Below are 22351 nucleotides of genomic sequence, written 5' to 3'. Positions count from 1 at the left end.
TGCGTGTAGGCGAGGCCGGGCTTCTTGGCCAGTCCATCAGCACCCTCAGGAGCCCCATCAGTCAGGTAGATGCACACATTCCACTCCTGAGCTTCCGGATGAGAGCTGTGGGCAGGAGATGTGTCCAGCAACGCGTCTGTGTTGCCTCCCCGTCCCCAAGAATCGAATGGTCTTAGCGTAACAGGAAGAGCCCTGGCGTGGAGTCTGAAGACTTCGGTTCCCTTCTCTTTGTCTTTTCCCTGTCCACCCTCTTTTATTAGGCCAAAGAATGTATAGAAAAGTATGACAGTCATACTAAGTCAAAGTACATTTTCAAATACATTGTCGAAGCTGGACTACAATACCTTTCTTGTCTCTTTTTTCCTGTTATCTATTGTTTATGTTGTAAGATATTGAGGTTTTCATAGAGAGAAACCATGTGATATTTAATTGTGTGTGTGTTTGTGTGTGCGTGTGTGTGTGTTACTTAGCATTATGGTCTCAAGGTGCATCCATTTTCCTACAGATGACTCAAGTTTATCCTTTTCATGGCAGAGTAGTGCTCCATCGTACGTGAATAGTACATTTTTTTTTTATCTGTTGACAGACATATAGGCCACTTCCAAGATTTAGCTATCATGAATTATACTGCTGTAGTGATGAGTGCCCACGGGCCTTCTTCCAGAGCAGGGGAAAGAGTGCTGCACTACACACCAACAGGTGTAGAGAAACCGCATGCTCTTGTGACTGATTCTTGCTTATGGTGCATGTCTCAAAATGAAAAAAATGAGAAAGGGCCAGGGATGTAGCTCAGCACAAAGGGGGATCAGATCCCCGTAAGTGGGCTTTACAAAAGGTCCTCTGAGTTGTTTAAGTTTTTCCCCAGGGAAACCATGCTTTTAACATACTGTGTTAAGCAGGGATGCTGGGTGCTGTCCAGTGTCATCTTTGTGGACTCCAGCTCAAGTTCAGTGCGTCTTGTTGTCTCCTGTGTGCCCTCTGACCATGGAGCAAGTGTGCAAGGGCTTTATGTGCCCTCCCTGCTGTATGGCCGAGGACGTGACCCTGCTCTATGCTGAGACAGACCCTTCTCTGGGAGCCCACCCGCCCTCCTGGCAGGACATGGCAGCCCTTCCTCTTCCCAACTAACAGGCAGTAGCTGTGGTGGTCATCGTGACGTGGATGGCGACCTTGCTAAGACATGGCCCGGGGATCACATGTGAGCCACTCCCTGTGGCTCCGGTACTGTCACACACACCCGTCACAGCGGACCCCGTTCTCACATGCCACACACACACACACACACACACAAGTTCATGGTCACTGGGGCCATGCCAGGGCTTGGGAGGGTCCTGGTGACCTGGTGACCTTCACTCACTCAAAGCTACAGAGATCATGCAGAAAGCCAGTCTTGGAGCTGAGATGGGAGGAGAGTACCTCACGGTGAGACGGGGAATAGGGCACAGAGAGGCACTGTACCAGGCCTGCAGTGTTCCCGTCACCTGCTGTGAACACTGGCGCACAATCCCTCCCGGGTCTGTCAGAGGCTCAGTCTTCATTGCTTCTGAAGACCGCAAGTGGCAGCTGGCTCGGGGAAGTGAGAAAATGCAGAGTTCGCTGCACGGCGCTGCTCGGCTCTGCCGGTGGGATGAGCCGGCCTGTCCGCCATGGGCAGGCTCACGGAGATGCCCTGGCCCTTCAGCCCTGCGCCGCGATACTGGCCCACTCATGTCAGGTTGTCAGCCGAGACCGGGTGAGCAAAAGATAAACAAGTCGCTGCTCTTTTCCTCGGGGATGTAATGAACATAGCTCGTCTTCTGTTTGCTCAGTTGTAGTAATGGAGATTACTAGTGAGACAAGGAAAGTTTTCTTCCTTCAATTACTTTTCCCTGTAGGAGAAGCAGAGATACGGATCTCATTCCCAAAGCCCCATGCACATTCAGGTGTGCTTTCAATCAAATACCTATGGAGCGTCTTCTGCCATGATCCCTCTTAATGGGATTTCCTTGTGAGGCTTAATTCATATCAGATTTTCTAAATGAGAGATCACTGTCAACTTATTGTTAATTGAATTCAATAAAATCAAGGTTTCTATAATTAATGTGAACCACTTAATCTTTTAGCTCCATGGATGTAATTTTCTAAACACAGGTGTGTTAGTTACTTTTCTCTAGTTGCTGAGACAAAATACCAGACACCCAAAGTTAGGGTTCATTTGGTTTACAGTTCGTAGAGGTTTCAGTCCACAATCCGTCAACTCCAGGGCAGAGAAGAAACGTGGCGCACACAAGGCAGCAAAGGTAACAAGAGAGGTTAACAGTGTCTCCCAGCCCCTTTTATCTTACTCAGCCTACTGAGGGTGGGCAGCACTCACACCCTTAATCCTAGTGCCCTCGAGAGCCTAGTATTGCATCGTGAATCAACTCCAGCTTCACACACTCTAGATCCAGCCCATGGCCACATGAGGCTTTGGGGGGGCATCTGGACAGGTATCCTGTCATGTAAAATAAAACAGCAACATTTTGAGGAAAATGAATGGATTTCGAGTCCTTTTCTGATATCAAATTAAATATTTCCAACCTTTTGAAAAATCGTAGAAGAGAGGAAAAACAGTAACATCCTAACAAACTGAAATGTTTATGTTAATATTTTGGTGTTTGGAATATCTGCCCAACTTAGCATAGTCCTAGTTAGAAGGGAGCTCACTGCAGTACAAACCACAGGAGCCGTGGAGTCAGTAGAAATGAGGGACAGACCCCGAGGGCCCCCGACTGCTGAGGTGGCCTAGGACAGCCCAGCAGCACAGTGTGTGACTAGGTGGAAGAATTCAAATTCCTTTTATTATTAATATTGTGATGTGGTATCAGTCATTTTTGACCTTGCTTTTTTTTTTACTTTGAAGAATGTAAATCTTCACAAGAGTTGACAGTTGTGTGATAAATACCAGAGACCCACCAGGCCGTCCCAGCAGCCATCGGGTCCACAGCCACTCATACCCACGCCACCCTTCTGTCTGCTTTCTACTCTCCTGTAATATTTTAAAACAAATCCCAGGATTAGACTCTCTGCACTAACAGGATCCCACTGCCATCTGTATTGTTAGCTCCTAGAGGTCTTAGAAATTTCATCTTGTTTTTAATAAGCTTCGTGTTGCCTGTTTCTTTGCTTTTCATTTTTTAATTGAAATTTTTGAAATGACTTTAAATTCACTTGCAGTAGTAAGAAGTAATCTGAAAGATCCCATACACCTTCTACCCAGTTTTCCCCAGAAATAACTTATGGCAAAAGTATAGTGTAACATCATAGCCAGGACACTGACGTTGACAGGAAAAGGGATCTTACTCAGATTACCACAGTTTTACTTGTGCTCCTGTGTGTGCATGTGTGTAAGTATGTTTGGGTCTATACCTGAAGTTTCATATGTGTCCCTTTGCTTATTTCATGGGACTGGGGATGGAATCCAGGGCCTCATGCATGCTAGGCGGTGCTCTCCCACGGAGCCACATCCGGGCCATGAGTGTAGATTTACATATCCATTACCACAGGCGAGAGACGAACAGGTTCCTCACCACACGTGTCCTTCCCATTTCCGTTTTGTAGCCTGGCCCACTTCACTCAGCCCTCCCACCAACACTAATCTCCTCTTTGCTTTTCATTTTGAAAATATCATTTCAAGCTGGGCGTGATAGGACACGCCTTTAATCCCAGTACTCAGGAAGCTGAGGCAGGAAGATTGCCACCAGTTTGAGGGTCCCCTAGGCTATATAGTGAGTTCAGAATCAGCCTAAACTACATAGTGAGACCCTATCTCAAAAAACCAAAAAGAAAAGAAAAATATTACTATACAGTGGTACCTTGGTTTACAATTCAATGCTTTACACAATTCTGGTTGCAAACTGAACTAGAAAAGAGCCAAATCCAATTTCTCCATAAGGTCAAAGTTGAATCTAGCCATTGAATTTGATTTGGTTTTGGTCCAATTCAGTTTGTAACCAGAATTGTGGAAAAAAACCAAGTTCATGAACTGAGATGCAACTGTGTAAGTGGAATCATACAGTTTTTGTTTTTGTTTTTGGTACTTTCATCACTTGTGGTGGCATAACCCCCTGGAGACTCATGCAGGGTTTATTTGTGTCTGCAGTTTGTTCCCTTTGTTGCTAAATGGTATGCTGGAAGGGTCTGTCGAACCACTAACTTGCTAATGATATCTGAACTTTTTCAAGGTTTTGGCTATTCTGAATACAACTTCTATGAACATTCATATGTAAGATTTTTATTTCTCTGGAAACAGTGCCCAAATTCGTGACATGTATAGTAATTGTATATTCAGTTTTATAAGAAACGATGTATAACTAACTCTCTTGAGACTTTGTTATTTTATATTCCAGCTGGCAGTATATGAATGATCTCGTTTCCCTGCATCTTCACCAGCACTGGGTGGGGTCACCACTTTTTAATTTTAGCTGTTCTGATAGATACACAGGGCCAGCCCAGGGTAGTCTTGGTTTGCATTCCTCTGATGCCTCCTATGCTGCGTATCTTTTTCAGTGCTTATCCGCCACTTGTGTGCCCTCCTTGGTGACATTCTGCACTTTCACTCTGCAGTTTGCCTCATTTAAGATGTGGAGTGGGGAGTCTGGTCACTAGTACATCACCCCTGTAGTTTCTTAGGTGGTAGGAACAGACTGAGTTAGAAAAGTGTGCATACTTATGTTCTCAGTTCTGTATTAGAGTCTCTGGGAATACAAAGATGAAGAAGAACTTTAGTCCGGGAGTTCTGCAACCATGTAGCACGGACTGGGAAGGGAAGCAGAGAATGTGTAGAATCTGAGGTTTCCAGATTGGGTGATAGTAAAGGTGATCCTTGCATGGGCTGAGGCGACTGTAAATCACGGGACAATGTCACCAGACACAGCCAACACTTCACTGAAGTATGAGTAAGGGTGCAAAAATGTGTCTGCACACAGATGGCCATCAGAGCGGGTGATGCAGCATGTGTCCAGGAGAGAGGATGGGTACCCTGGCCTTCAAATCCCATGACGGACACTCAGCTGCCAGGTAGGGAGAACAGGGACTGAGGTGAGACTTTGGGGAGCTCAACAGGAACTTGTTTTGCCCCTTCTCTCCCATTGCTTATGCCTCTTTGAGGATCTGGATCCATGCACTTGGTTTCATGTCCTGCACATTCTTGAATGCCTGACTTGAGTTTGTGTGAAAAACTTCCTTTCCGAAACTGTGTCCTCACTGACAAGCCTGAGGCTCAGGCAGCCGGTTCCTACAGTTTTCTGCAGAAATCAATGGCCCAGTTCCCTAGATTCCATATGAATTTCAGGTCTGCAGTGATGGTCTAAGAGGAGAAGTAGCTCACAAAGGAATAAACATCCACACAGTAACAATGACAACACTAACATTGAAGATCAGTAAGAAAACAGACGGACTATTAGAGAGCATCTGGGAGAAATCTACCTCACACTATAGACAAATACAAAATTCACATGCATTAATGATTTGAATGTTAATTTAATAATACATGTTTATGCATAAGGAAGGAACTTAACTTCTATAATTATTAGGAATGAAGTGGACACAGCACGGGGCCTTTTAAAGACGTGCAACTCAGAAGCTGCAAACAAAAAATGTGCATTTTTAACTATATGAAAGTAAGAAAAGACTGGTAAAAAGTACAATAAACAGAGTTGGAAAAATACTGAGTTAAAATCTATACTCAGTATTACCAGTAAACATGTAAATGGATGTTCACCTTCACTAATATCAAGAAACTAGAAGTTAAAACAAAAAATGACATGTACCACTTCATCACATAGGCAAAAATCAAAAGCAAATAATATCCACTCTTCACTGGATATGGGAAAAGGGCATCCTTGGACCTATTTTCTGGAAATGGAAATTGATGTAACACTCTTCTGAGGCTAGATCGGAAGGATCTCTTGAGACGTAAAATGATGCATTGATTTCACCCTTTGGAATCTGTAATATAGAAAAACAGCAGTGTGTAAGGACGTTTGAGCTAGGCCATCCATTGCAGCACAAGTGATAGTAAAGAACCTAAATTCCTAGCAAGGTGAAAGTGTTCAAAGAAAAATGTGATAGACAGCTGTGATGTAATGATACCATGGAACAGAGGGAAGGTGCTTGGGCCACAGCCCTGATGTGGCAGCAGGTGACTGGATGTTACAGGTGCAAAGTAAACTCTAGGAGCATATATGTGCACTGCATAGTTTAACTGGGAGTGGACAGTTGGAAGGGGCTATTGGGAGTACACATATGTATATGTGTTTGTGTGTCAAAAGCCACAAAAGTCTGTAAGAATGTACTCCAGCCTCTTAAAAATGATTACAAATATTGAGAAGTTCTGGGATGAGAGGAATTTCATTTTTTTATTTTTGTGTTTCTGTAGAATTTGCATTTCCTCTTTGTCACCACGTGTACTACTCAGCTTTCAGTCATGGTGAGGAAATTAGCTTCTGAGGAGGAAAGACTCATTTTGGCTGGTGGTTTCTGGCCTTGGTTGCTTGGCCCTGTGGCCCTGTGGCAGGCAGAACATCACAGCCTCTTGGGGCAGCAGGAAGTAATGACAGAGGGAAGAAAGTGCCACGGGCCCCTTCAAGAGTACACTCGCAATGACCGGGCTTCCTTCCACTTGGCCCACTCCCAAAAGTCCACTGCTCCCCAGGGGCACCACAGGCCAGATACTAAGCCTTCATGGCATGGCCTTTGGATACGTTTAAGATCCAAACCATAGCACCAAGACACAATTCTTCTATAATGTTAAGAGGAAAAACGTTATAAATACTAAGCAACTCAGTTACTGACCGAAAAGAAAGAATGTGGTTGAAAGAATTGCTGTAGAAGAATTTTGATAGTCATGACTAATGAAAATGAGAAACAAACAGAAAAAGCTCTTTCTTACTACTGCGTTAATTTTCTATATCTTGAGAATTTATTTGTGATTTCTTTCCAGTTATTTAATGTATTTAACTGATAGTGTTTCCTGGGCTTCAGTGAAAAGTAAATATTCTCTATTGCAATTTACCCATAGTAACATCTCCCCAGTGGACTGGCTGGGAGTGCGAGTTATTAAAGGAGACACAGATCTGGACAGCAGTTCTGGCTTCACTTATCTGCATGCCAACCTTCTTTCATATTGATGGCATTTGAAGTCTTCCCCATGGCTCTTTCTGATTGTTCATTGTTGCCATTACTGTTTTAATGAGAGGCAGAAATGAGCCAAACCCATCTTCTACTAATTTAATTTCAAAGGAAGTTCATCAACCAAAATAAATAAGTGCATGTGCACGACACCAGGCTCTGATTCAACATGTCCAATTAATTGCTTCTAAGCATTAAGATACATTCTTAAGAAACCTCCACCCATAGTAAAAGAAAAACAAATCAACCAGTGAAGAGTGATTAGGTGAGGAGTCGCACGACTATCCGCAACTCTGCTTATAGAACTGTGTTTAACTTTGCCTTCTATTAAAAAAATCAAGAGTCACCGTAGGACTCTACCAAAGAAAGCATAACAATAAGAACACATAATCATCTCTGGATTTGACATATACCTAAAAATCTCAACCTCTCGCAAAATAAGTTTCTTATTCAAAATGGAACTAGGAATTGTTCAGCACACAATGAATCATCTTTGGGCGAGTACAATAGACTAGGGACGTTTCACAGCCTCTCCTTCGATTGTTAGGATGTTTTTAGCTCTCGCAGGTAGGGGAGAAGGTGGTTTATATAGCCATCATCTTGTTGCTAAAATTGTACAGTAAAGATTTTTCAAGTCGCTGTTGCATTAGATCATTTTGCTCCCCCCTCCTGTTTCTTTCCTCAAAGCTGCTTTGTCTCCCAAAGAACAATCTGGAATTGCTTAATGCTAACATTTTCTGGTTTTACTATTTACCCAGGACTCAAATGTTAGACATTAATATGGGTAACTCCCTTTTCCTTACCTCATGGCCCTATATTTATCTAACTGTAATTTTGCAGGAAGAAAAATCTCATCTTTTCCTCTTTGTGTTTATATATATATTTTTTAATTGACAAATACATTTGGTTTTTGCTTTGCTTCTTTCCAGGAGGCCTTAGAGCTACCCTCAGATGCTTTGGAAGTGACCGAGATGGAGGCCACCTCGGAAGTAGTTAAATACGAGCATCACGTCTTATACTCCTGTAGCTACCAGGCACCTGTGCTGTACTTCAGAGCAAGCTTTTTAGGTAAGACTCTGTCCGAGGCTAAACATTTATGTCTAAGGAAGAAAGCACAGTTGGAAAATCATTCTCAGGAGTAAAAAAGATAGACTTAGAAATAAGAAAACTGTGGGTGAGGTAAGGTTTTAGCAGTAAGTTTCTCATGCTGCAGGGAGAGAATCAAGACTTCACAGTGAATGATATCATCGCAGCCTGAAGTCTGATCCTCAGATTCTTGGCCTCCTGCCTGAAGTTGACTAAGCCCCCGGCCCTTTTTCTTTTCTTTACTTTAAACAAGCAGGAACAACTTAAAGCTGCAATGTTTATTTACTTCTAACTGTACAGTAAAAATGCCTTTCAACCTCAAGTGATCCCATTAACTCCAAAGCTCCTGTGCCTGGTTCTCCAAGAGCTAACGACTATTTCGAGAAACGTTTATCAGTCAGTTTAAGCTGTATTGAAAAACAGCACTGACATTTCCTCTGGCCATCTGTACCTCTCCAGTGCCTGGCTTCCCGAGAAGCTGTTGCTCATCTCTCGCTCCTCCCAGGAGGGCGGAGCACCTTGGCCCCACCAGGCCTTTGCAGCAGAGACGCCTGGTGTCCTCCCCGCACATGCGGAGGAGATGAGTAGGCCAGCGTCTGGCCCCCTGAGCCCCCACCCAGCCTGCCCTCCGCCCTCCGTCCCCTTTTATAGCCGGGCTTGTCTGCAGCAGTTCACATTTCCAACAGCTTTCTTTTTCTGGAGAGCTAAGACATCTGAATTTAGCCAATGATATTTTATTTTTAATTAAAAAGTAGCTTAAGCTGCTTTGAATGTGTATTTGGTAGATTTAATCACTTGCTGCCATATATTGTTTAATGGTCTCTAATTTTGCAGCGCTGGCGGTTTAACAAGCATTTAGAATTTAAAACACAAGAACAAATTCTCATAGACTCCCCGGTGAGAAGATTTTAATCTGAGGTGCTGTTCCTAGGAACTGACAATTTGGGGTAAATTTTCAACATGGGACGTGGGGAATTGAGGACACTGATAGTCCACTAATTCACCGACTCCTGCAGCACATTTATCCCTGAGATTATTGCGGGCATCTTTAAACAGCCCCTTTGTTGTAATTATATTTGGTTTGGAGCCCAGAGGTGGAAGGCGGTTTCTGGACTGGGAGCTGTGCTGTGTAAGAGTAGAGGCCGTGTTTGTCACAGCGTGGTGAGGGCAGAGCTGCCCCGGGGCAAGTCCTCCTGCAGGGCAGGGGACCGACCCCCTTCTCCCACACCGTACCTGCGTGCAATTAGCATTCACCACAAGCAGTTAATCATCAGAGAAGAGCTCCCAGAGACAAAACAAGTTGTTTCGCTTGTCAGCGCTGGGGAATCGGAGGTGTTGAGACCTGAATGCTTCTAGCTGCCAGTGCGGCTTGCCCGGCTGGCGATGAGCTCACACCCATGCTCTGCTCTCGTGTGCCAACAGCGCCCCCTGCAGCGCAGCTCCGGAAGTGTTTATGCGGGTCCAATCGCGTTACTGGCATTGGTCAGCTTCCTCGGTGCCTTTCTTCGTTCTGACCTTTCTCTTCTTACACACACACACACACACGCACGCACGCACGCACGCACACAAATACTCTCTCTCTCTCCTCTCTCCTCTCTCCACTAGCATTCCTGGATTCTATTTATGTATTTTGAAGATGTTGTTCATTCAGGCTTAATAAAAGGGACCAAAAGAAGTCATTTATTTAATGTGGAAGTGCACCCCATCCCCAGTTCCGTGTTATATAGAATGGGTATTAGGAATTTTAAAATTAGTATCAATCAGAACTCATTTGGTACTTATACACTAAAAAATCAAATTCAGTTTTTGCAAAGCACACTGAAATGTTTTCTTATGCAGAGGCATGAAAATGGTTCTCCCATTATTGTATTCTAATAATTTCTTTTCCACCTAACTTAAACCCGTGAGTATTGTAAAAACATATCACCCTTTACTCCCAAGTCATAATTTCTCATTTATTCTCTCCAGCCCATTTCCTTTTCTTTTGATACCTGATTATTCTGGCTCCTCACCTGTTAATTAAACGAATCTCCAACCATGTGGTGAGTGGATTCCTAATGTTGTCCTCATCCTCCTGTTCCAGGTCCAGATTTTTCTTTGTCTCATTCTAAGTGAGTTTCGACCTAGAAAGAAGATTATAAAATTTTTGCCCAGGAGTCTCTCTTTTTTTTTTTTTTTTTTGAAGCTTCAGAAATAGTTCACTTAGCCTTGTTTTCAGAGGATACTTAGAATTTCTTTTGCATTTCGTTGTTAGTAAAAATTAATTTCTTTGTTTGCTTTGAATTTTTCTGTTACTTTTTGATATAGAGAAAGCAAAGTAAGTAGTGTCCATTTAAATTTACATTACCTTTTCTTTTATGAATTCAGTGAAATTTCAGAGCTCTTTATTCTATTTATTGAAATGCAAATTCCTTGGGCTCTGAGTTCCTCTTATTTTTCTACCCTGGTCAGTTCCGTATCTTACTGTGTCCTATCATAACAGTCAGTCATATCAAAAGTTGCACTATGACTAAGTTGTGTGTTGATTTGTCTCCTTGAGATGGTGAGCTAGACAGTGGGGCTCCAAAATAAGCTTCATTTGTGCTGCTTAGATGACCTTTGATAAATATTTACATTAGTCACACTCATTTTGATACCCACAGTATCAACTGTACACAGAGTCAACACATTTATCAGGTGACTCATAAGGAAGAATTTCTAAGTCTTTCTGAGTAGAGCTAAAGGTGGAGACACTGCGATGGCCCCTGCTTACCTGGTGTGAGGGGCTCTCTGGGGAAGTGAGGCCACTGTCTCGGGGAACCTGGCATCCAAACCACCCATACACCTTTACTGCTAGGTTGGGTTCTTCTTGGAGAGCACAGAAACAGCAGACTAAGAAAAATGGAAAATCCTGGGGCCTCACAGTGGGCGTCCAAGCTAGTGAAGCTGTTCCACTTCTATGAACACATTTTTATTTGACCCTTGAAGGCAGGCAGCCAAGGTCAGACAGCATCCTGCTTTTGGATGCCTCTCATTTCTACCACTTGGGCCACAGGAGCTTACTTTGCAAGGGGACAGCGTGGACTAAAGAGGAGAAGTAGCTGCTTTTGTCATTGTGGTTTGGGGAGAGGCTGTTGGATATGGTCACCACCTGCTGCCACCCACAGTGGATAACAGATACCTACTACCCTGCCGTGGGGTGATGAGGAAGAGCCACCACTCTGGGCTGTGGCGTAGTCTATGAAGCACTGACATCGTTCGGTGCATTTTTGTTTTTGTTGTGGCTGTTGTTGTTTGATGACTGTCTTTGAAGCACACTGTATTAAAGAATTATTTGTATTACTCCAAAGCCTCCTGTCTGCTCCCTATCATTCTTACCATTCCATGGCCTTTATATGCCCTATTTTCCCCCTTGAGATTTTGGCTTCGATCAAAGTTGAAGGCAAAAGTTAGAAATGTAGTAAAAACCTTACGTATGTACTTAATGGCTTCTGGCTTCACCAGAGACCTAGGCTTAAATATATTTCTCTTACATCGTAACTAGAAATTTCTATATTTATTTCAGCTTGAATTCTGGTTGTATTTCTTTCCTGTCTCTTTTCTTTTCCTTTGTTCTCAATCTCTATTGAGAAACGGACCGAGTGGTTATTCTCATTTTCAAAATATTTAATTCTTTGTCTGACATATGGGTTCTTCTTGGGAGCTGTTTTGACATATTTCTTTAGCTAGTCAGAAGGGCTGCTTTTGAATAGGGAAGGAAACATTTCTTCTGTTCAGCAGTGGAGGGCCTGACTATTATGGGCCTAAGAAGTGTGGGTATAGAATTAAAAATGTACCCAAGATACTTGACATACAAGATCTGTCGACTTGTTATAGGCCTGAAGGATGTTTGCAGAAAACAGAGTGAAAGAAGTAGCCCAAGAAAAATTCCTTCCCAAGGGTAGTGTGAGCCAAGCCAAGTTACAGGCCAGGATGGGGACGGAATGGTGGGTGTTCGAAAGCCGAGGGGAGCATGAGGAGGAGGTGGAGAAGGAAGAGAGCAGGTGTGGTTTGGAGGCCAGGGGAGTACTGGGAGGAGAAGGCAGGGTCATGAGAAAGATGAGGATGGAGGGAGCTCAAGAATGAGAACAGAATGTCGCAGCTGTGCCTGCAAGTCAGATGGCGGGCTTGTGACAGTGGCTTTTCTGTGGACAGTGGAAGGGGGAGCCGGGTGCCCAGCTGTTCGGGCTGCAGAGAGGGCCGTACTTGGAGGCCAGTGAGGGAGGTTTGGGTAAGAACTATGTAAAGACACTGTGGAGAAGCGGTCACCAAGGTGCCAGGAAGTCACACTGTAGGTGTGATAATGGGTGGTTCGGGTTGCAGGACTTGAGAAAACTGCAACGAAACCGAGCCGAAGTGAATTCGAGGAGGAAGTCAGTTCTTTGAAGTGATTTCTAAAACCACGAGGAGTAAGTGAAAGAAGAATGAAAAATAACGATGGTTTTCTTGTCGTTGTTGAGATTATTAAAACTTGACAGTGATAGCATCCTGGAGAGGTGGGCTGGAAAGAACATATTTTCAAGGGAAAATCGGTATTGCAGTTCTGTGAACATTAGGGCAGCTTGTTGAACAGGAAGAAAACGGTGGATTAGAGAGGTAAAGACTGGGGCAAAATGATCCAAGTTAATTTTTACAAGGAGCAGAAAATAGCAATTTGACAGATAAGTTTGAATTTTGTTTAATTATAAAAAATCTTTAAGAAAATGTGTATCTATGCTTATATTTATGCAGATAGTTAATCTAGCCAAAATCATGCTAACAAACTGGAATATACAGTTTGGTGCATTAAAAAGAAATTCTAGGGATTGAAATGGAATTTGAAGAGCAAACAATGAAAATTACTAAGGAAAATAATGGCAGTTATATAACCAATGCCACTGAAATTTAAACTGAAAAGTCCAAACAGTAGAGAAATCTAATGAGAATTGTTTGTTGACTACTATACATGTCTGAAACAGAGCAGATTAGGGTAGAATGGTATATGATACAGAGTCTCATTGAAAATAATTATCTTGGTTTAATATTGTATGAAAGGAATTGTGCAAAAGAAATTTGAAAAACTACAGAAACCGACTTAGCCAGAAAGTTCTTTCTCGCCTGTGTTAGCACCGAACACGTACAAAGAGCGACAGAATTTAAACGGACCAGAGGCTTGGAAGAGGACCTGGAAGACCCTTGAACGTGCTTGTCTGTAAGAGACTGTATTTCTCCTTTCTGGGGCAGGTGAACGCTTGTGCTTCCATAAGGACAGTCTCTTTGCTTACCCTTGGCAAAATGAGCCCCATGTGAAGCATCCATTAAAATGCATGTGAAGCCCTACTGTGTGCACAGCACACAATTTATTCGCTTATTTTAAAAAATAAGACGACAGAAACGCTGGCCAACCTGTAACTAGCTGATAGCTTTTAGCCCTGCCGGAAGCCCTAACGCAGCGATTCTCGAGTCCCTACGCGAGGGGTTACACGAGTGTCAAGTTGGACGTGGAATAAGGACAGCAGTGGCTCTCATACGAGTAAAGGCCAGTGTTCTGGAGCGTGGTTTGAGGAAAGCCGAGAATCCAGAGTGCTGAGGACTGTGGTTCCAGGCTGCGAGGTGCGATCAAAATCTCTGACTCCTTTAGATTGGATTGAAAACGAGTCTTCTGTTTAGAACCAGCAGGCCCCAGGGCCTACATTTCCCTGGGCTCCTCCACAGCAGCTCTCAGGCTTGCTGCCTGGGAGTCTGTGGCCCCAATGTTGCTTCCTCTGGAACGTCTGGCCCAGCAGTTCCCCCAGGAGGTCTTGCGCACCAATGCTGGGTTACGCGGTCAGTTTAGCTTGAGTGGAAGGTCGTTGCCTCGCCTGCATTATTGTGAGTTTCTTGACACAGAATGTGGACATCTTAGGGTGACTTGGAATTGTCCCTTTATGCGCTGTCGGATGTGTTGCACAAAAATAGACTGTCACATGCATCGTGTTTCCCGTGGAATGAAAGCCATCTTATGCTTAGTGCGCTTGTGATGACCAGAAAAACGTACAACATTTTAAATGTGGGTGGATCATTTTGAAGCTAGATAGCTACTAAGCAAGACTTCTAAGCTATTAATTTGTGTCAACGAGGTACAGTTGGTTGCGGTTAATTGAGCCTGACTGTGAAAAGCAGAGAAGGACTTAGGGAAGGACCTGAGCCAGGGGACTGCAGTGGGCGACAGAGTGAGGGGACATCGCCCAGCCCCAGGGATGGGGATGGAGCCTCCCCTTCCACTTATTCTGGAATTTCTCCCCCAGACTGAGAGTATGTTTGGATACTGAGAAGTCAAAAATCCACCCTGTCTGCATCTGCTTAATGCTATGGATTTGCATAAGTGTGAGGTTTTTTTATGTAAACACAAAACAATCCATGATTAAAAAATCTTAACTATTCAGTCTTTATACTTTGTGAGAGTTGTGTCAGGTGCACCAGAAATAATGCTGAACTTCCATGTCTCCATCCCTTTGAAAATATTTAGGGGCAGCATGAGGATGTTTCCAGGATGCAGAGGTGGATAACAGAAACCAGAAACAGGCGACGACCCGAGGAGATGGCAGCAGTCTAGTGAGGGAGTAAGACAGACTTGCAGTTCATACCTCTCTGTCAGCCCGCGTCGGTGGAGACCAGCTAGTAGCAGGAGCGAAGCACAACTCATATGTGCGTCACTGTGCAGTTCCTAAGAAGCATGCGTGTACCGACACCCGCAGCACAGTGGTGAAACACCAGGTCCCCCATCCTGATTCCCAGCCCTGCTGCTTATTCACCATAAGACCTGGAACAATGCATTAAAATGTCTTTCATCATCTGCAAACAAAGCCGAGGCATAAAACCTGCTGCGTGGAGCCGTGAGGCTCGCCTCCTGCTGTGGGGAACTACCTCTCAGCGTGCTTCTGGGCTCCCCTGGGCCCTGCCGGAGATGAGGGGCCATGTCGTCATGAGCATGTGTGGCCCCGCAGCTGAGGGTGCCCCAAACCATGGTAGCCGGTTCCGCACCGCAGGGCACTGGTCATTCAAATAACTGCAATTTCAGAAACGTGTGAATTAAATTAGTTGATGTTATGTGTAAGTAAAGAGGAGTTGCCATCATCTGTATTTTTGGAATTTCCACTCAGATTTCCTGATATTAATAAAGATACAAAGTATTCAACTGTTTATAGGAATAATGAAAATTGCAGAATTAGCCAGCGCAGTACCTGATCTGAATGTACAGGAACAATTACACTCATTTCATATTACAGTATAATTTTCTCACTGAAGCAAAAATGAATTTTCCCCTTTGGCGAAGCATGATCTGTGTCTCGCTGTGTGGTATGACATGAATTTTTATGTCCTTCAAAACTGTGTTGAAGGCAACTTATTGAACACTGGTGGCACATCTCACTGTGAAAACCCACTTTTTCCTCTTTATTTCCAGGAACCACATCCAGGATATTATTCTTAAACTGACTATGAATAATTTATGTTCTTGCTAATCTTCATTTTGGGGTTAAAAGTTTCAGTGAGACCTGCACAGTAAGGATAAAGGTAACTGTGGTGGGCTTGCACTAGAGGTAGGAAGTACAGGTGAAATATCTCACGCTATTATTGGATTCATGAAAACTAATAGCCCTGAGAAATTTAATTTAGAAAGCTGCACATTTTGACTAATATATAGATTACTTGACTTGTAGGTTATTATTCAATTGAGAGACTTTATATGAGAATGTTAAATGCTACTGGCAGTTGCTGAAGATTGTACTTTTTAATTATTCCTTTTTTTTTTTTTTTTGCCAAACTTGGTTTCCCCTTTTGTCATTTGACATGTTGAGCTGTTGGACACACATGGGTTTAGCTTAAATGTGTGTATTATTCTAGGTAACGTAGGCATGGATAGGCACTCAATAAACATGTTAGCTAAATGACTTTATGGGTCTCAGCTAAAATTACTTCAGTTTCTGCTCTGATTCTTCAAGCATTTGAGGGATTTTGTTAAGCCCTTCAGCCTCGGTGGGTTAATTCCCAGCGTGTTAAAATTGGTGCTTGTGTCTGAAGGTGGGGAGTTGTTAGTTGAGTATTTCGGAGGAGACTGAGGCCAGACAGAGGAAACTAGGCCTCCTTAGGATGGCTAACAGTCCCTGGTCAGAGTTACTTTGGACTGAACATGAAGGTACACGATAATATGCTTATGTGCTTAGCCAGTATTTATTTATGTCCATATTTTAAGCTTTGGTTCTCCCATTTTCATACACAGATACAAAATACTTTAAGTTCCTGTCCTAGTTAAGCTCTACTTTTGTGATGTGGTTCTGTACGTGTTTAGCTTTTCCAGTTCAATGGATGCTGTGGTATTCCCGGAAGTTTCATTGTGTTTTGTAAAGAGTCACAATTAGTACATTTGAAGTTTCAATAGTATGTGCTGGGATTTTGAAGATACCACTGATTGGGTCAAAGGGTTTTTTGGTTTTGTATAAAAGATCACAACAATGAATTTTTGCCTGTCTTTGATCATGAAAAGTGTGACTATGACTAGGCAGACCAATGATGAATGGTGAAGGAAGAGGACACTTTGTTAGGTCATTATTGTCAAACAACAGCAACAACAACAAAAAGATCTGTATTTACCAGGATGTTTTACAGTATAAATGGTCAGCAGAAACAAAGATACAGAGGAAAAACAGACTATAGATGCTTGCCAGTCACAGTGCTGTGACTCAACACATTTTGAGAACTACTGCTTTTGAAATGTTTGCTATTACTTAGAAAGTTGGCAGATGGTTCGTTACCCACTAAGGTGATTTTTTTTTTCTGAGACAGCACAATCTTTGGGAGCCAAATATAGGGAATAAGACAGACATCCTTTAAAAAAATGTTATTATAACCTATATGTAACTACAAAGCAATTAATTAATGTGCCTGTCTCTGAAAGAATTTCCCAAAGAACAGTTCCATTGACAGCATTACAGCATTGTTGGAACAAATATTTGTTGAATTTGTTAATAGTCATTTAACCTCCTTAAGTGACTACTATGAAAAACAATCTTTTAAATATTTAGAACTGGAAATGTTTGTCTTAAACACTTGAATTCCAACCCTTAGAGTCCCACCAGGCCTAGTATGCTGTTGCCAGAGTGCTAGACTCAGAACCTCAGGAGGAACTAAAGAGACCTTGCAGTGGCTCCACAGAGCCAGCTCAGACATTGGCCTGTAAGGAGCAAATAATTTGGCAAGGGCATTGCAATTACTTATTGACTCTATTAGCTTTCCTGTCACTGCAACGCAGTACCCAACACCCGCAGCTTAATTTGTCTCATGGCTTCTGGGGATTCGGTCCATGGGAGACAGCTCCAAGGCAGGAGCATCCTGGCAGAAGGACTTGGTGGAGCAAAGCTGCTTAGTTTGTGCAGCCAGAAGCACAGGAGGGGAACAGCACCAGAGAGGAAGGGGCCAGGGATCAGATATTTCTTAATCCAGTGAAGTTGATATATTGGGATTAATGGCCACATAGACCTTTCTCTGTTTTCCTAGGAAGTTAGATCTTGGAAGCTGGTGCCCACAGTCTGAAGGGGGTTTTAATCCAGGAAGCTACAGCTGTGACTCACCCAGCAGAATGGCCTTCAGACTCATCATTACGGGGGCCTAAGCTCTGTTGTGTTCCCAACATTTCCCTAATTATGAAAATCAGAGAACTCAAGTTGGTTCAGAAAATCCGACTGGAGAAGAATAGGGCTTATTACAAAGAAAAAGACACCTCCCAGAAGTAAGAACTGTCTGGGCTTCTTTGGAACTGCAGCAGGGACTCGACCTAAAGGTGAGATTTTCCAGGCCTGTTGCCACTGCCTCTCTCTAGAGAGTTACATTCCTCTCTCTACGGGCAGTTTTCTCCTGATGCCTGTGTCCCATCTCTTGGGCTTGTGTGTGTACGCTGTAGGCACAAGCCCTGGTCCATGCATAGAGAAAACAATAAAACAGCAGAAATGGCAGACCCAAAGAGACAGTTGTGTTTCGGTCTGTTCTGATCCTTGAAAGAGAAGTACAATGTGACCGTTATCAAACCTAAGACAGACTGTGTTGCCCCAGGCAGAAACCTCTGCAGTGATCCTCCACTCAGACATCAGCGTCCTTCACAGGAGGACACACAGGAGTAAAGATGTGTGAAAAATATAGCTATAACACTAAACAACCAGAGAAAAGACAGACAAGCCGGACTTCATCCGAGTTCCAAGCTCTTGTGTTTCAAAGGCCACTATCAAGAAAATGAAAAGAGAGCCCACCGAAATGGAGAAAATATTTACAAATAAAATATATCTGATAAAGGCCTTGTACCTAGAATGTATTAAAAACTCTTACACCACTACAATAAGAGAATATCCGGATTAAAAAATAGGACAGGAGCTGATGAGGTGGTGCACACCTGTGATCCCAGCACTCTTCAGATACTGAGCTGGACTGTTCCAAGTTCCAGCCCACCCTGGGCAGTTTGGCCACCTAGGGAGACTTTGTCTCTAAAAATAAAAGCAGAAGAGGTAACTCAGCATGAAAGCCCTGGGTTCAGGCCCAGCACTCTAAAATCAAAATTAAAACAAAGCAGGGCAGAGGCTCTGAGTGGACATTTAGTGATGTGGGAAATATGCTCAGTGTGACATAAGGGAAGTCAGTGCAAACCGAAATCACAGTGAGTGTGACACTTAGCTCCTGTTGGGAGGGCTGCAAGTGAAGAACAAAACATGATCCAGTGTTGGGAAGGGCACAGAGAGATTAGAACCCCACCTGGGCTGCCCGTGGGATGTTAGGGCAGTTACCTTGGAGAAGCCTGGCAAGTCCTCAAAGGCTTAGGCAGTTACCAGAAGACCTGTCGGTCTGACACCCAAACGAAAAGGCAACACGTGGCCGTGCCAGAGCTTGTACATGAGACGCTCTTCATCATGGCCCCCCGGGGGAAAGGCGCCACGTGATGACTGCAGGAGCAAAACATGGTATGTAACAGAGTGAACTATGAACTGGATGAAAAAGAATGAGGCACTGGCCCGTGCTAAAACATGCACGAACCTCGAAGACTGGCGGAGTGAGGGAAGACCCATGTGTGTGACTGCACCTGTATGAATGAAATGCATGGAAAAGATAAATTCATAGTAGCAGAAAGGAAGTCAGGTTTTCTAGGATGGAAGTAGGAAGGGGTTGTGAGGGGTGACTGCTAATGAGTTTGAGGTTTCTATTTCACATTAAACACTCTTGAAAAGGCGATGTTGGCACAACTCTGAGATGAGGCATTTTATTTTTCCTTCTTTCATTTAATACATTTTTTGTGCAATCTGATGAAAACATTGATTGTGGGAGCTGGTGTGTACACATGCCACGCCGTGACCCTTGTCAGTTCCCTTCCTGTACTTCCTGTCTCCCTCCACTCGCAGACCCTTTCCCAGCTCCACAAAGCCTCTCTCCCTGTTTTCTATCATGTATCTTCTGAATGGTTCTTTGTTTATACTCTGGGTTCTCATATGAGAGAAATTACGCAATATTTAGCCTTCTGTGTCTGCTTTGTTTCACTTAGCTTTATGGTCTCAGGTTACAATCTCTTTCCTACAGACGATGCAAATTTACCTTTCTTTATGGCAGAGGAGTACACCATTCTGTATAAATGTCTTATTTTCTTTATCTATTCATTTGTTGATGGGCATATAGGCGTCTTCCGAGACTTAGCTATTATGAGTTGTTCTGTAAAAGTACGACGTGCATGAATCACTGTAATATAATGTCTTTAATTTGGGGGGAAGATACACAGAAGAGGAATAGCTGGGTCGGGTGGAATCTCTAATTTTAATGTGTGAGGACTCTCCATGCTGATTTCCACAGAGGGTGTACAAGTTTACATCCCCACTGATATTGTAGTAAGGTTCCTTTTGCCCCGACAGTCTCACCAGTATCTGTTGTTTTTGGTTCTTGATGACCTTTCTTTGTAGAGTAAGATGGAGTCTCAGGATTGTTTTGATTTGCATTTCGCGAATGGCCAAAGATATGTTACTTTTTCATGTACTCATTGGCCGTCTGTACTTCTTTTGAGAAATGTCTATTCATTTCATTTGCCAATTTTTTTATTGTGCCTTTTATTTTGGGAGGTCTAACATTTTGGGGTTTCCACATGTATTCTAGATATTAATCCCCTTTCTGATGAGTAGGTGGCAAAGTTTTTTTTTCCCATTCTTTAGGCTCTCTCTTCACTTTGTTGGTTGTTTCCTTTGCTATGCAGAAGAGTTTTAATTTGATTTAGTCCCATTTGTTGATTGTTGGTATTGTTTCTTGTTCAACTGGGATTCTGTTTTGAAAAAAAAAGTCCTTGCCCTTGTCTGTGTCTTCAAAAGTTTTACCTTCCAGCAGATTCACTCTTTTTGTTTTTGTATCTAGGTCTTTGATCTGTTTTAATTTAATTTTAGTGCATGGTGAGAGAGATGGGTCTAGATTCATTTCTCTGCCTGTGGAAAACCAGTTTTCCCAGTAACCTTTGTTAAAGAGACCATCTTTCCTCCATGTTTCTGGTCACTTGTCAAAGACAAAGAGTTGAGCGTCCATGGGGTTTTTCTATATCCTCAGTTCTGTTTCATCTACATGTCTCTTTTGTGCCAGTATCAGGCCATTTTCATCACTCTAACTTTGTAATATAGCTTGAATTCTGGGCTTGGGTTGCTTCTTACTTTGCTCTTGCTTTGTTTTTGCTATTTAGGGTCTCTTCTGTTTCCATATAAATTTTAGAATTGCTTTTTCTGGTTCTGTGAAGAATGCTTTTGATAGATTGGCATTGCATTGAATGTCATTGCATGTCATTTTTGGTAAAATGGCCATTTTCAAAATATTCATTTTGCCTATTCAGGAACAGGGGATGTCTTTTTATTTCCTAATGTCCTCTTCAATCTCTTTTTTTATAGGTCTTTTACTTCCTTGGTTAGGTTAATTACTCAGTATTAATTTTTTAAGCTATTGTGAATGGAATTGTTTTTGTGATTTCTTTCTCAGTGCGTTCATTGTTGTCATACAGGAATGCTATTGTTTTGTTGCTGTTGTTGTTGTTGTTATTGTTTTGAGACAGGATCTCACTATGTAGTTGAGACTGACCTGATTCTCAGTGCGTTCATTGTTGTCATACAGGAATGCTATTGTTTTGTTGCTGTTGTTGTTGTTGTTGTTATTGTTTTGAGACAGGATCTCACCATGTAGTTGAGACTGACCTGGAACTCACTATATAGTGTAGGCTGGTCTCAAACTCACAGCAATCTTCCTGCCTCAGCCTCCTGAGTGTTGGGATTACAGGCAAGCACCACCACGCCCAGCTTGCTATTGTTTTTTATACATTGATTTTTGTATTCACTACTTTGCTGAATTTGTTTATTAGTACTAGGAGTCTTTGGTGAAGTGCTTTTGGTGATCTATGTAAGGGATCATATTATCTGTGAAGAAGGATAGTTTGACTTTTTCCTTTCCTATGCATACCCCTTTTTCTTTCTTTCTCATTCCTGATTGCCCTGTGTAAATTTTTGAGTACTTTATTGAACAAAGTTCTGAGAGTGGACATCTTTGTCTTGTTCCTGATTTTAGAGTAAAGGCTTTCAGTTTTTCCCTATTATGATGTTGGCATTGGGTTTCTCCTAAGCGGCTTTATCTAGCTGAGATAAGTTCCTTCTGTGCCTATTTTCATCAGAATTTTTTAACACAAATGGCTGCTGAATTTTACCAAAGCATTTTTGGGTCTGTTGAGATGATCATGTGATTTTTATCCTCACTTCTATTTATGTGATGTATTACATTTACTGATTTTCATATGTTGAACCATCCTTGCATCCCTGGAATGATGCTCACTTGGTCATGATCACTTATCACATTTTGTTTTCCAGTATCTTTTTGAGAATTTTTACATAGCTATGTTCATTAAAGAGATTGGTCTATAGTTTTCTTTTTCTCTTAATTCTGATATACTCATTCTGATTGTCTGATTTACTACCAGGGTAATGCTGGCTTCCAGGAATGTGTTTGGCTATGCTCCTGCCCTTTCAGTTTCATGAAAGAGTTTGGGGAGTATTGGCATCCTATCTTCCTTGAAGTTCGGGTTGAATTCTGTGATGAA

At 42.7% G+C, this 22351-nt stretch overlaps 1 protein-coding gene across 3 annotated transcripts in view; it reads left to right on the top strand.

Annotated features, from left to right (window-relative positions):
* The window catches only part of Atg10 (autophagy related 10), a 227104-nt gene that overhangs the window by 139799 nt on the left and 64954 nt on the right, over positions 1-22351 (top strand). For all 3 annotated transcript variants that reach the window (XM_010642752.3, XM_010642745.2, XM_033767871.1), the window contains one exon: positions 8079-8217. In XM_010642752.3, coding sequence (XP_010641054.1) covers positions 8079-8217 — 139 coding nt within the window. The remainder of the gene's footprint in view (positions 1-8078; positions 8218-22351) is intronic.

Source organism: Fukomys damarensis, unplaced genomic scaffold (assembly GCF_012274545.1).
Source record: "Fukomys damarensis isolate Sample0158 unplaced genomic scaffold, DMR_v1.0_HiC HiC_scaffold_3, whole genome shotgun sequence".
NCBI classification, from domain to species: domain Eukaryota; kingdom Metazoa; phylum Chordata; class Mammalia; order Rodentia; family Bathyergidae; genus Fukomys; species Fukomys damarensis.
This window is presented reverse-complemented; position numbering and strand designations above follow the sequence as displayed.